General features: G+C 40.0%; 1 protein-coding gene across 1 annotated transcript in view; it reads left to right on the top strand.

The window, feature by feature from the left end:
- Positions 1-20,521, top strand: part of unc5da (unc-5 netrin receptor Da) — a 220,560-nt gene that overhangs the window by 197,331 nt on the left and 2,708 nt on the right. Inside the window, exons 10-17 of the mRNA XM_059357890.1 lie at positions 528-677; positions 2,381-2,599; positions 3,429-3,513; positions 8,209-8,380; positions 10,907-11,137; positions 16,022-16,171; positions 17,557-17,721; positions 17,982-18,160. Coding sequence (XP_059213873.1) covers positions 528-677; positions 2,381-2,599; positions 3,429-3,513; positions 8,209-8,380; positions 10,907-11,137; positions 16,022-16,171; positions 17,557-17,721; positions 17,982-18,160 — 1,351 coding nt within the window. The remainder of the gene's footprint in view (positions 1-527; positions 678-2,380; positions 2,600-3,428; positions 3,514-8,208; positions 8,381-10,906; positions 11,138-16,021; positions 16,172-17,556; positions 17,722-17,981; positions 18,161-20,521) is intronic.

The following is a 20,521-nucleotide window of genomic DNA, read 5'->3' on the forward strand; positions in this document are numbered from 1 at the left end:
CTGTAATAAATGTTTTATTTTAATGATTATTAAAGAAAACGTGTTTCAAGCCAGCCACCGGGTTGTCGGGTACACTGGAAAACTAAATAGGATTATAAGAGTGACGGAATGGATGGTTGCAATAGCCAGATTCTCCTCCTATGAAAGATTATGTTTTTGATAACGTTAATAAATGGAAAATATAGGGCTAAGTAAGCTGATATGCAGAAGAGTTTCCAATTTCCAATTAATTGAAAACATAAAGAAAATTCCATTATTAAATATCTGTATAATCTGAGGTTTTATTTAGTCTATTTAATATGATATACTATTGATCATGTAGAAAGTATACATTATATAACTCTGTACTCCTGTTTTATTTCCCTTTGACCTTGTGTCTTGTCTTAGCTATGATACTATGATTATTTTTCAAGCTATTTACAGACTGTGTATATTTTCTATGCTGTCACTCTCTGCAAATGTAATCATTGCTTAAAGATGTCTAATTGTTGACAGTAATTTGCATTTCCTCTTGTTGTGTTTTCCAGCGAACCCTCTGCTTATTAATTCATCCATGCAACCTGATCTGACAGTGTCTCGTACCTACACCAGCCCCATGTGTTTCCAGGACTCCATTGACAAGGAGCTGATGGCCGAGCGCTCACTCCTTGACCCGTTGCCTGATATCAAGGTCAAAGGTCAGAAAATAGAAGTGTTTTGAAAGCCCACGCCTGTGGTGGTCAACTACTTTTAGAAAGGCAAGAAATTACAGAGCAGTGTACGGTTCTACTGTTGCAGTCTGGAAGGATAATCCATCTTGCTTTAAACCTGCTTTGAGGCAATCTCTGAAAAAAGCTGTCATACCAAGAAAAATGGTCATCACCTTGAAGGGCATCGACCATTCGCTAAGCCACGTCCACCTTAGTTGCTGCTGCTACGCCTGTCAAGCTTTCCATTCTTGCACGGTGTTAGGCGTTTTACAGTGATGCGGATTTACCGCTCTAAAATCGTGGTAATTTCTGAAAGAATGGATCCTGACACAGGTAGACAAAAGCAGGTTTCTCATTTCTCTCTGAGTCTCCACTGCTGGCTGAATCAACTATCAACTGCTACTGGCAGATTTTATCAGCTATACCTAAAGAGCTAATTCAGCCAACAGTAGCTCCATGAGCTGGTTTAAAAACACGTCCAGATGACTTTTTAATGTCTCTGTTGGCTTTAGGGAAAACGTAGCACTACCGCAGATAACGCTGCATGCCTCTTGGGCCACACTGCAATAAAAAGCGACATACGTGTTACTCAGGTAGGAGTAACACGTGTGTCGCTTTTTATTCTATTAACAAGTTAGAGCAGCATTTATGACCCCCAGAAAGGCCCAGTTGTTGTCACCATTTTCTTCGACTTGAGATGCTCAAGGACCAGGCTTTTGTAATAGCAATTTGACATAGTGGGGAAATAGGTGAATCATGTGATACCATTGGGCTCATAAATACTTTACCCACAGACTTACACTTGCAAAGAAACATGTGTAAATCAGCACATCATTTTTTTTCAAACATCACAACCCTGGTGAAATCACTATCAAAATTTGAGCCATTCGGCCCGATAACATTTTTAAAGTCTAGAAGAGCCTGCTTGGCTGGTAGAAGTCTTTAGTGCACATGCATGCGCCCAATAGATACAGGAAAGCTTTATTTTTAATGCACATAAGTCGAACTGTAATGGCCTTTTGCACCACTGAGCAACTTTCATGGTAAATGAGCAGAGCCTGCCTCAAACACACTTGAATCTCAGCAAAAATGCAAAGTGAAAATTAAGTTTTGATAGTCATATTGTTACATTTCAAATTAAAAGCCCTCTAGCCAGGTTTGGAAATAATTATTTTCATTTCTAAACACGAGAATTGAATTCAGCAATCAGAAATACATATTTTTTCTCTTTTCTTCAACAGTGTCGCAAAGATGTAACACTCGGTTAGCACTCTCCGGACATGCTTACATTGTTAATCTGTTCTCTACACATATACCCTTGTGTTTATGGGATTTGGAAAGGCTAAAAGAAAGTCCCTTTAAATGCAGCATATCACTCTTCCTGCAGCCCCATGTGCACGGTTTCAGCTTGTAGAGCAGTCAGCAGCCTGACAGGCTAAGCTATGATTGGACAACCGCTGGTCACAGCAGACGGTCAGTTGGAGAGTGATTGGTGCTGCAGACACACTGACACACACAGACTGTATCTGACTTTTAGAGAAATCTTCAAAAGGAGTTTTTTTTCTTCCTGTTACATGTGTACCTGTGTTGAGGTTTACAGTGATGCCATATCCTTGTGTGTCCTCTTCATCTGATGTCATGATCTGTTGTTTTTCTGCAACAAAGTCACCGTGATTTCATCATATCTCTAGGGGTGGCAGAGAGGGCAGAGTACCATGTCATGTCACACCCTCAGACATTTCCAAGGGGCCTGGCTCCAGACTACAGAGGGGTCGCAGTCGGGACGACGCTGGGCAGAAGAGGCAAAAACCTCTTCGCTCCTCAAGTCTCTCTGACTCTCAGCAGGCCTCTCCACAAAGCAACTGCAGTGTTTGGTCATGCTGGAGGCAGGCTGGTGGTGCCTAACACAGGTGAGCCCACTGCGGGGAAAATTTTATTTGATACGTTCCTGTGTGTGTAAACTGAAACTCTTTCACCAGAAAACTAGAAATCTCTCAGAAGCTGAAATCTATTACTTACCACTTTTAAACTACAACAAAGCTGATACAGTGTATCCAGTATTGCATTTTAGATTTGTTTGACCTTGTCAGTGTTGGTCTACTGCGAATATGTGTAAATGTCTTCAATTGACCAAGTAACATGAACATGTTGAAGGCATTTCTAACCAATCGGTGCTCTCTGACAAACCCAATCAACATTTCTCAGCAGGTTTAATAAACTTTCACATATGCATATTCTTTGTCTTTCATTGCATTTTCAGTTGTTTAATTTTAAAGAACACACTGCACACTTTGAAGAAAATGTTAACAAGTGTATGTAATGTAAACCTGTGATGCTCAGTCTAGCACATTATTCAGGCAGCTCTTTCCTGTGGCCTACATTCATCATCCTGTCCCCTGAGGCTCTTTATCAACTGCACTGTAGATTGGCAGTAATTGTTTACCATACAGTGGAATATTGTGCGTGTGTATGTAAGAAAGAGTCTGTGTGTGTGTGTGTGTGTGTGTGTGTGTGTGTGTGTGTGTGTGTGTGTGTGTGTGTGTGTGTGTGACAAAGAGTCAGCATTGATTCACAAAACCTTTGGGACTCGCTTCCGCCACCTTTCTCTTGGTGCCGTCACCTCTCCTGGCTGTCACCTTTCCGTAAAGCGACCTGACAGCCGGGGCAGGTGTGTGTGTGTGGTGTGCTTGCATGTCTGGCTGTGTGTTGATCAGTTTTTGCATACTCGCTTCTCTGCAGGTATCAGTCTGCTGGTGCCGCATGGGGGGATCGCAGAAGACACTACCTGGGAGATGTACATGATCATCAACCAGGAGGACAGCAGGTGAGGGACTCTCACTGAGGCAGCGCATGGCTGCTTCTAAGGCTGCTCTCTTTTAATCTTTCAACCCGTCGCACCGCATCTCTCATCCCCTCTTCCTGCCACGTCGTCTCCTCCTCTCTTTGCTGAACATGCACCGCAAACAGATACACACAGACCCTCTTGTACAGAGGGTACTATACTGTACGTGCACACATACAGATGCAGACATATTCCCAATCAGCATGGGGCCCTTGCTCATCTTGCAGTCACTACAGGGGAGGACATGATGTGTCACAAATACATCGGCAGCTGCAGACAGATTGCATTACTGCCTTAAGCAACTGTCTCAGCAGAGAAAGACACACTCCATGACTTTGGTCGGCTATTTTGTGTGTGTAGACATAACTGTGACAATATCTCGTTCCAATCGTGACTTGTTAGAGTTGTGATTATTGTGAACTTTGTAAAGACATCGATATTGCTCAGGGTTTTTCCTCGGCTAAGCGGGAACGCGATATGCTCCAAAGTTGAGATGACTATTGCCTGCCAACAGGAGTCTATTTCTGTAACATTTGCCGTCAACATTTTCACAAAGCTATTACTTGAGGAGAAAATGGCATGATAGATAAGAACCGTTTGAAAAGAGGTGTAATACCTTTGACTTCTTTGCAACAGAGCTTCAAAAGGTATCTGACAACCCCGAAGTCAGTTTTTGGACATGTTCTTGATTTATAGCAGACAGTATCAACGTGTCAGCACGTCTGTGTGAAACCCTGCTAGCGAGATATCGCTTTAACAGCACGGCTAACCGCCTGTGCTTCCCGATGAAATTCGATTTTCTACATCCAAGGGAGAATCAAAAGTGACATTTAGTGCCATCTGAAATTCAACTGTCTTCTCACCTGTACCCCCCATTAAGGGTCATCATGGTAAAGATACAGATCAAAGGTCATTTATAGGTTGTGGCTTGAAGCTCAGTTAGTGGGCTGGTTATACACTCCCCTGCCTAAAGTCTCCCCCAATTCAGCCGAGCTGCTGCCCTCCAGGCTCCTGCTTTGCTCTGATAAGCCTGATGCTGTTTACTTCTCCGGCTGCCGTTTAAGACGCTGCAGGAGCCGTGCACCACTGAGCTGTCAGTCAAAGCCTATCTTCTGACAGCCGCAGAGTCCAGGGGAGAAATTGGATCCTTTCTTCCCATTCAAACTCGGCCATCTACATAAGACGATGCTTTCCTCTGCAAAGAATAGGAATCGATCAGCTCTGGCTCGGTTTCAGGTGTTCGCAAGAGCTTTCGTTCGTCCCCCGGGCTTTACGAGGTTGTTGTGTGTGTGTGATCTTCTCCAGCTCAGCAGGAGGGACGGCGGGTAGTCCAAGGACACAATCGTAGTTCGTGACAAAAAAACGCCTGATATATTGTGACTCACACAAGTTTGAGTCACAGAGTTGGGTGGTATCAGCCTCATTTTGTGATTGCAGGGAGGCACCTATTAGTGTCAGTCATCCTGGGCTTCTGTTTACATCTTTGGTTGTTTTTCATGTCATGTTGTTTGTACTCTCCGGGGTCGACCAATTTTATTTAGTATTTGCCGTAAGTAATGCTGCTTTTTTATTGGCTGTCACCAAAGCTGCTCACATCATGTTCAGTGGATTATATCCAGAGTAACAAGGACAGCGCTCCAGGAAAGAGGATTTTTTTTAAATGTAATTTTTAATTCCTGTGAGCACCAGAAATGAAATTCCATTGACGATCTGCATATTAAAGTTGTGTCCTCGTTTTGTTTGTTTGTTTATTTTTACCTTTTAAAGGAACAATTTACCCAAAAAATCATAAATACATTATTTTTTTCTTACCTGTATTCCTATTTATTAATCTAGATTGTTTTGATTTGAGTTGCAAAGTTTTGGAGATAACAGCCATGGAATATTTCTCCTTTCTTCATTTTCTAAAATATTTTTTTAATATTTGTTGTATGTATTTTCTGTTTATGCTGCTGTTTTTGACTCCGAGTACTTGCCTTTATCTCAATTTATATTCTCAGTACTTTGTTTGTTCATATACCACAGCAAATTCCTTGTATGGGAAAACCTACTTGGCAATAAAACTGATTCTGATTAATATAGTTCTACTATATTTGTGACAAGGCAGACCTCTCTCCAGCTCCAACACTTGGCAACCAACACCAGAACAATTTAGATTGATAAATAGCACTGCAGGTAAGAGAAAAAATGTGTAATTTTTCATGTAGAGGTGATCTATCCCTTTAAATAAAAATATAAATGCGGTTTTGAAAATCCAGCTCTAAAGCTCAGTTTTATGGCTGTAATGTTGTTAAACTCTGACTCCTCTGTTGTGATTCTGTTGGAGCTTGAAAGACAGGCTGTCAAACACTAATGAGGCATTGTCAAAATGTTATTTATGATTGTGGTTTGTGCAGAAGAGGAAAAAAAAGCTATGAATGAAAAACGCTTGTGTGAAAAAGTGCAAGAGGCGTGTTGTGTGTTCTGCACATATGAGACAAGACTCAACTAATAACCTCAATCTATTATCTCCACTTTAACCATCATCCTGGAGTGATATATCTTTGTTCTCATAAGCACAATCAGAGATGCTAAATAACCATCTTTAATCTTTGCTCACAGGCAATCTGGCTAATTACCATAGTCTCAGCAGCAGGTAACCTTGGTTTCCTCCAAGCCTGGGGCTGATTAGCACAAAAGTGCAGCTGCAGGGCCACGCTGCTGTCTGGATGTGAGATTTTATTTTTAGACAGCAGATCGTAACCTCTTTTAATTTTTTAGTGTTGATTGGTAACAGTAAAAAGACAAAGTTTCACACAAAACTCTGCAACAGAAACTGTTAAAATGACAAAAACCTAAAACACGTTTTAGTGCGTGGGAGAAACATTAATCGTTCATCTTATCTGTAATTTTTGCTGGGAAAAGAGCGGTTCCCTAAATCAAAAAATCAGATTACTTGTGTGGAAAACTACTGAAAAATAGGATAGTACCACAAGCCGTGTCCTAATTCTATACGAGTAGTATACTTAATGTATTACAGTAATTGTCTGAGCTGAAACAATTAGTCAATTACTCTATATGTTGGTTGAAAGAAGAAGAAGAATTAATCAGCAACCCTTTTAATAAATCATTAATCGTTTCAATTATTTATCAAGTTTAAAAAAATTCCACATAAGTTCCTGCTTCTCAAATGTGAAGATTTGTTATTTTATTCCATTTTACAACACTGTAAACTGAATAACTCTGGGTTTTGGACTGCTGGACGGACACAACAAGACATCTGTAAATGTCATATTTGGCTCCAGGAAATAGTTATGGATTGATTCCCAATTAATCATAATGCTTTATTGCCTCTGCCAAGAGTTTATGGTTGTCTGTCTGTCGTGAAGATTACAGAAAACATACTGGGCCGATTTAATAAATTTGGCAGAAGAATGGAGCATGGATTAGAATAATGTGGGTAGATTAAAAAAAAGTATTTTTTACTTAAGTTAACGTGCTGAATTATTCATTGGACTAATTGGAAAAATATTTCATAACTCACCTGATCTGTTTTCTTTGCTTTTTGTTGTCACGAAAATACTGGAAACAGCTATTAATGTGTTGTTAAACCCACCACCCTGCCGGCAGATTTGAAAAATATGTTCTCTTTTAAAAACCGTTAGCACCATTTATTGTAGAAAGAAATTGTAGAGTAAAAACAGAGTTTGAATTTTCCAACAGTCCTTGACTGGATTATCGGTTGCAAACGTTTCCATTAGATAAAGTATGAACACCCCAAAATCAGAAGAACAATTTCCCAACTCGGTAAATGGTACCACCAGGAACATGTGACTGCACCTTTGCTTTGGTGGAGGTCTACACTCTCTCAGTGCCATTTTAGTTTAGAAAATAAATTGGAATTAGACTGGGATTGGGACTCAGCTGTTGACTTGGATATATACTGAGTCAGGTGTTACAGTGTTCATGTGTCAGCATGAGAAGTGTAACCTATAAATATTACACTTTCAACATCTAACTCATTCTCACCGTGCTGTTCTGTCTTTTTATTTATTATATATTTGTGTGAGTCCATGTGTGGGTCCTCGCACACTTTACACATTTGTGATGCATCTGTGCCTGCATGTCAGACTCTGTCCCTGCTGCAGCTGTATTAATGATGTTGAGAAATATCCATGCTGCTCCAGTGACAACAGCACCAATATCGTGTCCTGTATATGTGAGGTGTCCAGCCGGTCCAGCTGCATGACTGATGGTGGTCCCATTGATTGCTCTCAGTCTTCAGGGCTTCCAGCCAAGATTGGGCCCCTGGCCAAGAGCAGCTTGGCCCAGCTAATCTGTCACCAGGCTGGCCAGAGCAGGCTTCATAAGCTCCATCGACCCACCAAGCTTACACGCTGTGTGCTAAAGCCTGTCCTCCCTAGCCCCACTGTCCATTAGTCTTGGGGCTTTAATCTTCCTCTATCTGTGTGTCTGTGTGTCAGCTAGTCAGGGATTGATTCATTATAAGTGTCCGAGGATTTGAGTTCACTTTGTTCACAGGCAAGGGTCACACTCTGCTATCTGGATGCTTGTTTAAGCAGCGATTCATTAGTAATCTTCATTTTCTTAATGTCTTAAAACCTTTTGCAGAGAAATGCTTGATTTTATCAGAAATGTTTGTTGTATGAGTATAATGTTTTCCCTTCCTGTGTGCAGCACTGTGTCCGAGGACGGGCCGGAGATCTTCTTGAGTCCTGCAGTGACATATGGTCCACCAGGCCTTGACCTGTCCTGTCCCATAGCCATGACCATAGCCCATTGTGCAGAGGTTGCTGCAGATAATTGGGCCATCCGGCTAAAGAGACAAGTTCAGGACAACAAGTGGGAGGTAAGAAGTTTCTTGTAAAACTTTTAGCTGTAGTTATCAGGTTCCAAATTCCCTGCTGCAACATCAGTGCTGAATGTTAACAAGTGCAAACACACACAACTCTCACCAGCACCCAGAATATCAAAACAATCTGATAAAACCTACCACTTACTTTGATGAAAATTTTCATCCTGCAGTGTAGTCATGCAAGCACGGAGCCGATTTCAGGGTTGCCAGCTCAGATTCGTCATTCTGTATAAAATTCAGCCTTTCAAGCTCTACCTCATGCTGTCGTACATCCAAAAGAAATGTCAGACCAAATGCAAATGACGGCTATTAGTCATGGAAACATTCATTACTTCTCCCAGTTTAATGATAATGGTATTTCAAAGCATTGCTCTTTCATGAATGTGTGAATTCTGAACTGCAGCTGTTCCTATAAAACACAACAAGCACAATTTACATTGCAAGAAGAACGTAATCATGATTGTACATATGGCTTCTGTATGTCTGTCTTGAGTTATTCATTATGTGACAAGAAAGAGAGGAGGGAATATGCATCATCTAAATTATTCTTAATATAATGATTATACTGGCACCACTGTGACTGATTCATGTGAACTGCAGAAGTTACCATCCACCAAATAGATTCAGCTGCTTTAACATTAATATTTTCATCTTATTTAAATAACAATTTGGCATCAAATGGCAACAAATCACTATTTCCCTGCAGCAGTGAGTGAGTGAGGGTGCTGTAGTCAGATATTAACACAGACACATACAGTGTAATGACTAAATTATAGAAAAAAATGGTAATTTATCCGCAATAGCTGTTCATTAAAAGGTTTAACAGAAGAAAGATCTCGTTGAAATTATAGCTTTAATGAAAATGAAAGTTTTTGAAACTGCTGAAAGGTTCATGTACCTAGTCCATTCTGAAACCTCACTGTGAGGTCAAGAATAAGATAAAGAACTGGCAAGTGTGCTTTTTAAAATATTCATAGCTCTAAATACAATATAGTGCTATCTCTGTGATTGCTGCTGTGAGATTTCTTTTCTCACTTCAAGCTCCTTCAGTAAGATAACACCTCTGAAAAGTCCTTCAACTCCGTCCTGTAGAGCTACTTCACAGCCTCACAGAGGCTTGTTCAGACATCTGACTTCAATCCAAACACCCCCGATCCATTTTCTTGTGCCGTCGCAGCAGAGTCGACACATCCACGATGCTCTTTTAATGTTTAACTAACCTCATCAAAAAGCTTTGGGGACCTCATCGAGGCAGAGTGACCCCCGGAGCCACCGGGTTTGCATGACCTTGGAGGGCCCTGTGGCTCTCTCGGCAGCCCGGTCCTTTCACTACGTGTGACATTTACACAGACGTAATTCGCCAGCGGAGACGTGTTGCACAAAAGGGAGCTATCAAAAGACTCGTCACTGATGGTAGCTATATGCCAACGGAAAGGGAGAGTCGGCTGAGAAGGAAGAGACAGGCTCTGAGAAAGAAGAGAAGATGTTCTCCAAGAAAATGTAACAGCCTGACCCATCTCTGTCACAGGGAAATAATGAGCCCTTTATCTCAGGAAGGATGCTTGCTCAAAACCTAATCTCTGGAATTAGTAATATAATGGGAGATGGAGGTCTTTCTCCCCCTCTGTCTGTCTCTCTTCCCTTCTCCCTCGCTCCGTCTGCTTCTCAGTGCCATTCCCATTAAAGCTTGCACTTTTGTACCGCTAGAGTTTGACTCCATCATTTCTCCCCGGCTGCCTGCCGGGGATGAGCTATGTCATGGAGATCCCTCATGTCTGCTGCAGCGTTAATGGGGCAGGTTTAGGAAGCTGTGGGCCACTAAATTACCCTGCATTGCTTAATATGGCTCAGTCAGGCCATATGCAGAGGGGACCTGTGGGTTACAGTTATGTTTCAAAGGTGATTTAGGGAGGATTGAGCACAAGATGAGGAGCAATTGGCCATTGGATACAACTGCACCCCGCTAATCCGTTTTGTCAGTGTTACTGTATCCCCATCTGTTTAGTTGATGTGTCATTATTCATTTGGCCCATGTTCAGCTTTGCACAGTTCCTGATCCTGACTCAGTATATGAGGTAAAGTTTCCAGTTTACTGCCTCAGAAGTGTCTTAATAATATCCTTAAACAATACAGTCACCTCTTAAACTTTAATGCCTCCAGTGGCCTGTTACATAACCATATTCTTCTTTTTTTTGTCCATATAAGCGGACAGATAATAGATAGAATAATGGATCTTGCTCAAAAAATCATATTTGCAACGGGTAGTTTTCTATCTTTCTACCACGGCAAACAAGATCTTGGCAGTAATTGAAATGTTAATAATCATGAATCTGTATGCTCAGCTCCACTGTGTATAGGTGAGCACAGAATCCTCAAATCTAAAAATCATATGCGAGAGAGCATTCCAATGTTAAGCTGTTCTCATAATTAGCGCCTAAAACTAGCTGTTAATGGCTCCGAATATGCCCCTAATGCATCAGAACTAAACCTGGTCTCTGCTGATGTTTTCTCCCCTCACAGGAGGTGATGTCTGTGGATGAGGAGAGCACATCTTGCTACTGTCTGCTGGAGACCCAGAGGTGCCACGTGCTGCTGGAGCATCCGGGTCGCTACGCCCTGGTGGGGGAGCCGCTGAACCAGGAGGCGGCCAAGCGGCTGAGGCTGGCTGTGTTTGGTAGTCCGGATAACAGCAACTCTCTGGGCTTCACCCTCAGGGTCTACTGTGTGGACGATACGCCACATGCATTTCAGGTACGAGGGAAGACAGAAGGAAACGGTAAAAACCAGGGATTAGACGATGTAATGAGGAAATCTTTTGCTTAGAATCATTGACTGTGTGAAATAAGTCAATGGAGCCACTGCTGCAACACTCATTAGTTTGTTAACTACTGTTTTTAACCCTTGAGTTTGTTATTTTGCCCATCACTATTTTGTTTTGTTTTTTAAGCCTGAAGTGACCATATTAGGATAAGAGGGTGGAGCTAAGTTATCAGCGAGTGTCTTTTAGTGCAACGGAATGCTGAACAAGACATTTTTTTGGTGACTGAAATGCTAAAGTTAACTTTTATGGACTGAAAACAAACGGAAAGGTTCAAAATGCTACACCCAAACACCATGGTAGTGACTTCTTTCAAATGTCCTTATGTCTTGTGTAAAGCACTGTTGCTGAGATGTGCAATATAAACAAAGAAACTTGCCCCTTTCAGTCACAAGGTAGCCACACCCTAAATCATACCCTGTTTTATTGTCTATTTTACTTTAAATGGGGTCATTATTTACTAATAGAATATCATGCTGTATTGAAAAAGATTAGAAAAAAGGGACCATAGACTCATTAGGAAAATACATAACATAATATAGGAGTTATTAAGTCAAGTGAGAAATAGTATTTTCTCATAGACTTATTTTTCCAACCAGTGGAGTCGCCCCCTGATGGCCATTAGAAAGAATGTAGCCTTAAGGCGTTGGCTTCACTTTTCAGACCCAGAGGCTACATCCACTTCTTTTATACAGACTATGCTATTTACTAGGGAAATTAATGTCATTTGCAGCCCTACCTTTGCAGATTTAGTGCCTGTTTATGCAACAAACTTCCTTTTCTGAAAACTTTGACTTCACTTTTCAAGCCCAGAGGTTGTTGCTTGCATAAAATGTAACAGTTACGGAGAAAACAGGAGAAAAACACAAATATCAGTTTTCTGTAAAAATGGAAAGAGAGAAAATTCCTACTTTGTGTGTCCTGGCTCTGTAAGGCTGCACTTAGGCACAGTGATGTTTCGAGCTAAATGCTATTGTCAGCATGCTCACAATAACTGCTGTCATTGCATTTACTGCTGTCACCATTGCAGCCTAGGGTGCCATTTAGTAATAAAAAACAAAGTACAGCTGAGCAGTGGTGGAATGTAACTAAGTACATTCACTCAAGTACTGTACTTAAGTAAACATTTGAGGTACTTTACTTCAATATTTCCATTCTGTGCAACTTTATACTTCTACTTCACTACATTTTTATGTAAATATTGTACTTTTTACTCCACTACATTTAGCTGACAGCTTTAGTTACTTTTCTGGTCGAGATTTAACATGATCAATTTAAAATGATTAGTCTTTTTTGTAATTAAATCTCAAACAGTATATTAAGTAAAATGAGTCCTATCTTCACACAATCATGCAGCTTACATAAATGCATCAATTTTAATAATCCAATAATATATTTGGAATATATAAACAATGTGAGTGGGTCTATTCTGCATAACATTTTTTTATATACTTTAAGTATATTTTGATGCTTTTTTTCTTCAGTGTTGAAAGCAGGGCTTTTATTTGTAGGAGAGTAATTTCACAGTGTGGTATTAGTACTTTTACTGACTCTGAATGCTTCTTCCACCACTGATTAATATTGCTGGTTATCAGTAAGAATGCCCAGAATTGAACATTACTTGATGAATCCTTTGTTTTTTGTGACAGAAAATTGAATTTGGGTTTTAGACTGTTGGGACTGTCACTGTAAGAAATTGTTATTGGCATTTGTCACTATTTTCTGACATTTTATCCACCAAATTATCATTCATAATTGAAAAAAGAAAGAGGAGATTTACAAAACCTGATTAAAACCTTATAATAATAACACTAGATAGAAAGTTAAGTTAATTTTTTTTGCAAAGCAGGATGTGCTTGAACCAGAATTTAAGGAATCTATCCAATAGTTGTCCTGATATTTCCCTCAAATCAGAATCATCAGATCGATAACATTCAGGAACATCATCTAGTTATCATAAATGTATGTACACAATTTAATGGCAATCCCTTTAATAGTTCTTGAGATACTTCAGTCCGGTGTGTGGATGGACAAATCCATCCATAATGGAACCAATTCTACTGTACAATTTTATTTATGATTAGTTATCATAAATGTATGTACACAATTTAATGGCAATCACACACAATTTAATGGCAATCCCTTTAATAGTTCTGGAGATACTTCAGTCCGGTGTGTGGATGGACCAATCCATCCATAATGGAACCAATTCTACTGTACAATTTTATTTAAATCTACAGTATGATGGAAGAAGTTTAAATTGCCAGGGTTTGGTGGCTGTGGCTGTTGCCTGGGAGGATTGCTGTCTGGGTTTTTTGTGCTCCACTGAAGATCTGCCTGTTCAGTAACATTGCCACTGGGAGATGCTTGATGACTAGGAGACAAAGAGGGACTTTTAATTACAAAGACAACAGATGCTCCAAGGTTGCTTCTCTGCCCTTTCTTTGCGTAATTTAATTTGCTCTCTGTTAATTAAATGTGTTTCAGCATTGCAATCCATGTGACAAGTATTTGAACACATTAAAACGAGACGCACTCTCAGATGCGAATCGTAGCAGGGCTCCTCGGTGCTTTGTTGAAAGTTTTGCCCACTCTCCTTTCAGTGTGGGCTCAGAACACAAACACACCTCTTTCTTTTTCCACGGCCAAAAAGTGTTTTCAATTTGTCTCCTATCTTAATTAAACACACACAGAGCTTTTTCTGAAGTAGTGCTGATAGTTGTTCCGTACAGCCAATGGTCTTACTTCACTTCTGTCGTCATTCAAGAGGTAGAATTGCATGTGAACAAAGAGAAATTGGATGTAGGTGCCAAGTGCCAGTTCACCCCACCTCTCCATCAGTCAGACATGGTTATTTGTTCATTTGTTCTTTTTTTTGGCTTTTGTTTGTGCTTCATACGACAATTAATTTCCCCTGTGAGCTTGAAGCAGAAAATTGATCAGGTTCAAGACAGCCGGTGTGCTTTGCAGTTCCCCTCTCTCTGTGTTGTGTGACTGAGAGGAAAAGCACCGTGCATACCGGACTTACACCCCCTCACCTCCCTGTGCTCCCAAGATACAGAAAATGTAAACATGCAAGTACATACCAGCACATGAACACAGATGTTATTGTTCTCCAAAGATCCGGAAAAAAATTACAATATCACAAGGCAGGAAGGCAGAAAATATAATATTGACAAAAGACTTTTGTTTTGATTTTTTCTCTGTTTATGTCTTGTCTTTGTGTGCAGCCAATGTGTTTGACTAACAATCCCAGCTCCTCTCTCTATCTGATTTTTAGGTCGGTTTGTCGTTCGTGCAGTGTGTCTGTTTTAACCATTTTGGCTCTTGGGGGCCACTGCTGAGCTCAGCTTTGAGGAACCAATCACTCTTTAAATGCATTTTGAAGCTTAAAAATGCCTCAAGGCTTTTATTTTTCATTTAGAGTTTTTTTTTTTTTTTACACCATGGTCACAGCATTTCTCCAAATAAGATAAGATAAAACTAAGAAGAATTTAACCCCGGGGGAAATTTCTCTGCAGTAGCTGCAATACAAAATGAGGAGAGTGGAAATATAAAAGTGTAAGATAACTATAATGTGCAAATCCAAAATATATACAGTACGGACAATGCCAAAAACAGGTTTAATATATGGATAATAAAAATATAAACAGGTTAGGGATCAATCTTTGTGGGTTACATGTAGATTTGTATCTAAGTGTAAGAGTATATGTGAATATATAAAGGTTGATGCTCATGAGAGGAAAATGTAATTTAAAACCTAATAAAAACAGTTACTGAAAGCTTCAAGTGTATTTGGATCTGTTAGGGTTTTTTTGTCCTACCTTAGCCATTAATTTGTGTTTTTGTTCCATTTTTTTCCATTATTTTGCATTTGGATGCAGTGAAATGGCCGCATATCTGAAACTAGGTTTAGGAAAATTTGTAGCCTGACATTGCCAGACTAGTGTTTAAATGTGTGTCAACGAACCAAGAATCTTGATTCATAATTTATTTGGGCTGGATGGCAGTCTTTGTATATGAGATAACAGTTATGATTGACCAGACACATCCGCTCGAGCAAATACAACATGAGCTTGGCAGATTTGACTGGTTTTCCACTAGGAAACATAATTCTTTTGAACGCTCTGTGAAATTCGTGCTGCAACTAATAATTATTTTTTCTTTACTGTGAATCTGCTCTTTCTCCTCTTAATTATTAATGATAATTTGGTCAGAAAATAGTGACAAATGGCAATTATAATTTCTTAAACGGACATTTTCAAAGTGTTCATTTTGTCTGAACAAAACCCAAATTCAGTTTACAGACCCTCTCTGAGCTTGTGTCTGTATCAGCAGAACTCCATTCAAAAAATCTGCTTCACAACAACGCAGCTCTAATTATTGACCAAATGTAACAATAAAATTAGGTTCACCACCTTTTCTGAATCTTGTCAAGCATCTCCTGTCCTTTGGCAAACGTATAATCAACCAAAGAGCACATAAATGTCTTTATGTTTAACTCTATATATTTTCATTCTGTCTTCAAACTGCAACTGCTGCACAGCAACTTCCCTCAGGATAAATAAAGTATTTTCTTATTGTTGTTTGAAAAATGGCATAAACTGATTGACATAATTAGTTTGATGAATCAACTCGTTGTTTTAGCTCTTTTCTATTTGTCTTTCTGTGTTTCCTGTGTGAGGACACAGTTTATTATTAATATCAACAGAAACATGAAGCTGGCTTGGTACACTGAGTCTATTAACCATATAAAAATATCTACCTCTTCTCTCCTCTTCCTTACCCCCCGGAAAAAAACAACCTTTCCTTGTCAGGAGGTGGCGGTGGGCGAGCGCAGCAGGGGCGGGCGGCTGCTTGAGGAGCCTAAAATGATGCTGTTCCGGGGAAACACTTTCAGCCTCCAGGTGTCCATCCAGGACGTCCCACAGTTACTCTGGAGCATCAAGCCTTTTACCACCTGCCAGGTAGGCGGTTTGTAACTGTGCCTTTGCATCTGTTAATGTAAAGGAGCTTGTCGTATGTGCATCTAACTTCTGATGTAAAGCGAGCTGCGATTTATCAGGAGAAAAGCAGCGCACCTTCATCTTCTCGGCTTCCTCTGTTCCTCCATTAGAACTCTCTCCTCCACCAGTTTTACTCACTTGGTCACATCAAAGCCAAAGGACAGCAGCAAGGGCACAGCAGGATATCGCTAAGGCTAGCTATCTCACCCACATACACACACACCCATATGAAATTAATTATGACTGCCAGGCACACACACACACCTCCTACTTATCTTCCTAGGGGTCTACATGCTGCATGTTCTGCTCTGCCCTCTGATGTTTATCCCACCAGTGACAACCTATTAGCAGAATTAGCCCACCATAGTGCGCCCCAGAATACCAACAAGGTTTTCTTGGAGAGGAGAAAGCCGCGTTGTGAGGGTCCTACGGGGAATAAGGCTGTAGGCTTTCATTCAGACACCACTCTTGTCTAAAGGAGGCTTTTACAAGTATCCGTCCTCCTGTCTGATGGATCTGAAGAGAGAATGATTCATCCGTAAAACAGTGTTTTTGACCTGTTCTCACTGTGCCACTGTCTGGGTCACACAGTAGTTCGTAATGGAAGTCAAAATTGGCCTTTTAGATTCCATTTACTCGAAAACTCCGTTACTTTAGGGTTTTATTCAGCTGCCACTTTTGGGGGAGTAAACTGGGTAAATTGAGGCATCTCTGTCCTAATTCCATGATCACATTACAGTTCCTGATCTAACAGATTATTTACAAGCATATTCAGCTCATATAATCATGATTTGGCGTGAAAAAAACAACATAGCAAGCCAAGTAAGTTGTAGTTATGGCTTGGGAAGTCTGAATCTATTGCTGTAGGCTCTAAAAATACAATTTTAAGTCATTATAAAGACTATTTCTGCTAATGATGTAGGCTTGGGTCTGTTATGTTTATTGGCTTAATGATTGCATGTAAGACTAGCCACACTGTTGGTTATAATGGAAAAATAATATAAAGTAACTTAATTATTTCTCCCAGGCAACAGTTAGAAACATAATGTATAATTTATTACATTTTTGCGCTAATGGCTGCAGCTCCTTCAGGATACATTTCGTCCCCGGGGGCTCTAAACGCCTGTTGGTGTTCTGTCTGACGGGTAAACTGCTTGATTAGGTAACCTCATTGATTGGCTAAAGAGGCCATTCATTCAGTCTTAATTAATCATGTAAACAGCAAAGTGGGTGACAAAGCGCGACTCAAATAACTAACGTCTTTGATTTAATGAGTTTGTTGTCTCCTCTGCCTAATTTTTCGCCTGTCCTCCCCTGCCCGCTGTCCGTCTGTCCCCGCTCTGCAGGAGTTCTCCTTTTCTCAGGTGTGGGCCAGTAACCAGCGTCCCCTGCAGTGTGCCTTCTCTCTGGAGCGATACAGCCACTCCTCGTCTCAGCTCTCCTGCAAGATCGGCATCCGACAGGTCAAAGGCGAGGAGCAGATACTCCAAGTCTATACATCGGTGGTGGAGGTGAGTCACACTCGGAGACGCCGTGTCCTCGCCGTGTGTGTGGCCAGTCAAGCGGCTGGTTAATAGGTTCTTTTATTACACTGAATAACTCTTGATTTGATTTAAGGGCTTGCTTAATGAGCCTCTCAGGGAGCTTTTCATGTATAGATTGCAAATTGTCTTGATAAGTCCTTGTCCTTGTCTTCATATTGAGAATTTCAGCTACGGTATCAAAATCACCCTGACACCTCTTTCTTTTTTTTCCCCCTTCTTCACTCTAGAATGAAAAGGGAGTGGTTCCCTTTTTCACTCAGTCAGACTGTACCATCACCTCTCAGACAGGGTCAAGGGCCTTTAAAATCCCCCTGTCCATCCGTCAGCGGATCAGCGCCACCTTTGACACCGCTAACGCCAAGGGGAAGGACTGGCAGCTCTTGGCTCAAAAGCTCCATATAGACAGGTATCAGTGTCAGAGTGAAAGCGCTTTGAAATCTACATTTCACTCTCATTCTTGATTGTATTTACTGCACGCTGAGTCATGCATGTGTTACACAAATGCAGATGAATCAGCTGCTGTGTTTTGTTCGGGTATCATAACAGAGTAATGAATAGAAAGCAGAAATGCTGCATGTTCTGCTCCTCTATGTAAACGTCGTTCCCTCTCTGAATACTATTTTTAATCTTGAATTTAGGCACCGTGTCAGCCCTAATCTTCCATCACCAACCAGCCTTCAGTAACACGCCACACTGCTGATTTCATTATAGATCTAGAAACACATGCACACACAGAAAGAGAGGAGGGGGGAGCGGTGGGTGTGTGTAAGGGCCAACTTTAGCACAGTCAGAATAACTGGAGAGAAGATGCCGTGTTTTGCAGAAATAAGAAGTAAGGTCTGAGAGCGCTGACAGGCCAGCCTCTGGCAAGAAAATGTGTTCATGTTAGCACTCTTCATTAGCAGCATTTCTGCATGCGCTCCATCCTTCAACTCCTGCTAAACTTTCTCGAGGTTGTGCCAGGTCAGTATTTGCGTAGGCTGCGGAGGATTTTAGTTGTTTGGAATGGGACGATCTCTATTTGTGCTTCAGAGGAGAAGTCAATAATCACGAGCTTATAGGCATGAAGACTCTTAGATCTGTGCAGTCAACGCCATCAAGCACTTGAGGGGGAAAAGTACTGAAAGTGAGCATACTCTCTTTCTTGCCAGTTGGAGGAACATGAGAGGGAAAAGTTAACTAAGAAACTGTGACAGAAACTATGTGATTAAGGAATTTCACTTAAACCGAGTCTGAAAAACAAACATCTGTGACTGAGGAAGGGGAAAGGATTTCAGAGCTGTTTCTACTCAGTCGAACACACCAAGAAGCATGTAATGGGAATGTCTCTACCTTGTTAAGCTGATTTTTGTCATTATTTCTCTGAATGTGTGAAAACATAATCATACCAAGAAGGCAAAGTGAGATAGAAAGGAAAAGAGGGTAGAAGGCAACAAAGGAAATCCCATTGTAATGAAACAGTGCACTCTGTTGGATAGGAGTTATAACAACAGCACGAGGACAAATTCAAGGGAAATGAAATGTTGATTTTTTTTTTTTTAATGTTGCAAACTGTTGCTGAATTTTACTGTACCCACACTGTGGTAAACCTTAAGTTAAACTAGCTTAGTCGATATTTGCTGCCTACTATTGACTGACTAAAGATCAGATTTCTATAGAGCAAGGCAGGAAGTTAAACATTTTTCTTTAAAAGGTCTTTATTGTGTCAATGTGTCAAGTATCATTTTCAATGATTACAACACATTAACACTATTGATGTGCTTTTTTCCACAGAACCAAACTACAAAAATAGATATATAAATAAGATTTAAAAATTAAATCATAAATAAGTAAATAAAGGAAAATAGGATTTAAATACAAATGCTAAATAAATAAAAAATTAAATGTAAATAAATAAGATAAAAATAAAATAAGAAAGAAAGAAAAAGAAAGATTTAATAATTTTTCAATTTAAAAAATAATAATTAAAAAGTAAATAACATCAAAATAAAATAAGAAAGAAAGAAATAAAGAAAAACAAAACATGAAACATTTAAATAAATACTAAATAAATGACAAAAATAGTAATTTTAATCCTCAGTAAAATATTTCTATTCAAATCAATCAAAACAAGAAATCTGGAAATTTAGGAATTATTATATAATAGTTCAGAAAAGGTAATTTAATGTGTTCTACATATATGAGAAAGGCAGCAAAGCACATACTGCACTGAAAATGAATCGACACTGAAAAAAGCTTAAAGGAGCACTGCACCAATAACAAACATATGAAGTTCAGTTTGTTCATCATAAAGAAAGAGCCACTTCTCAGCCTGTGAGAACAGTGTAATGTAAATAAGTGAATACAGTGAAAGGTAAAATACAGATTTTTTAGAAGCAGCTTAAACAGTGAAAAGATTCAACAAGTCTAATAGATTTTGGAAGATGATAGTGGAGGGTGTGTATCACCTGTTGTTTGGAGCAGATGGATTAAATGCAAGGATTTGAGCATGACAGATCAGATATGTAACTGGCCGCAAGGTCATGCAGAGCTATAAATGTAATCAACAGGTTTTTGTAGTTTAAGTACGAATTGGACGAATGCAGGAGCCGTAGTAATGTGGGACTGACAACTAGTTTTTCTTAAAAGCCTGGCAGCTGCATTTTGAACCATATGTAGGCAATTTGGAGCAGCTTGACTGAGGCATGTGTCGAGGGAATTGCAATAATCTAGATGGGAGAAGATGAAAGCGTGGATTAATAATAAATGTCTTCTGTTGCTCTTCTCC

This window comes from Centropristis striata, chromosome 19 (genome assembly GCF_030273125.1).
Source record: "Centropristis striata isolate RG_2023a ecotype Rhode Island chromosome 19, C.striata_1.0, whole genome shotgun sequence".
Taxonomy (NCBI): Eukaryota; Metazoa; Chordata; class Actinopteri; order Perciformes; family Serranidae; genus Centropristis; species Centropristis striata.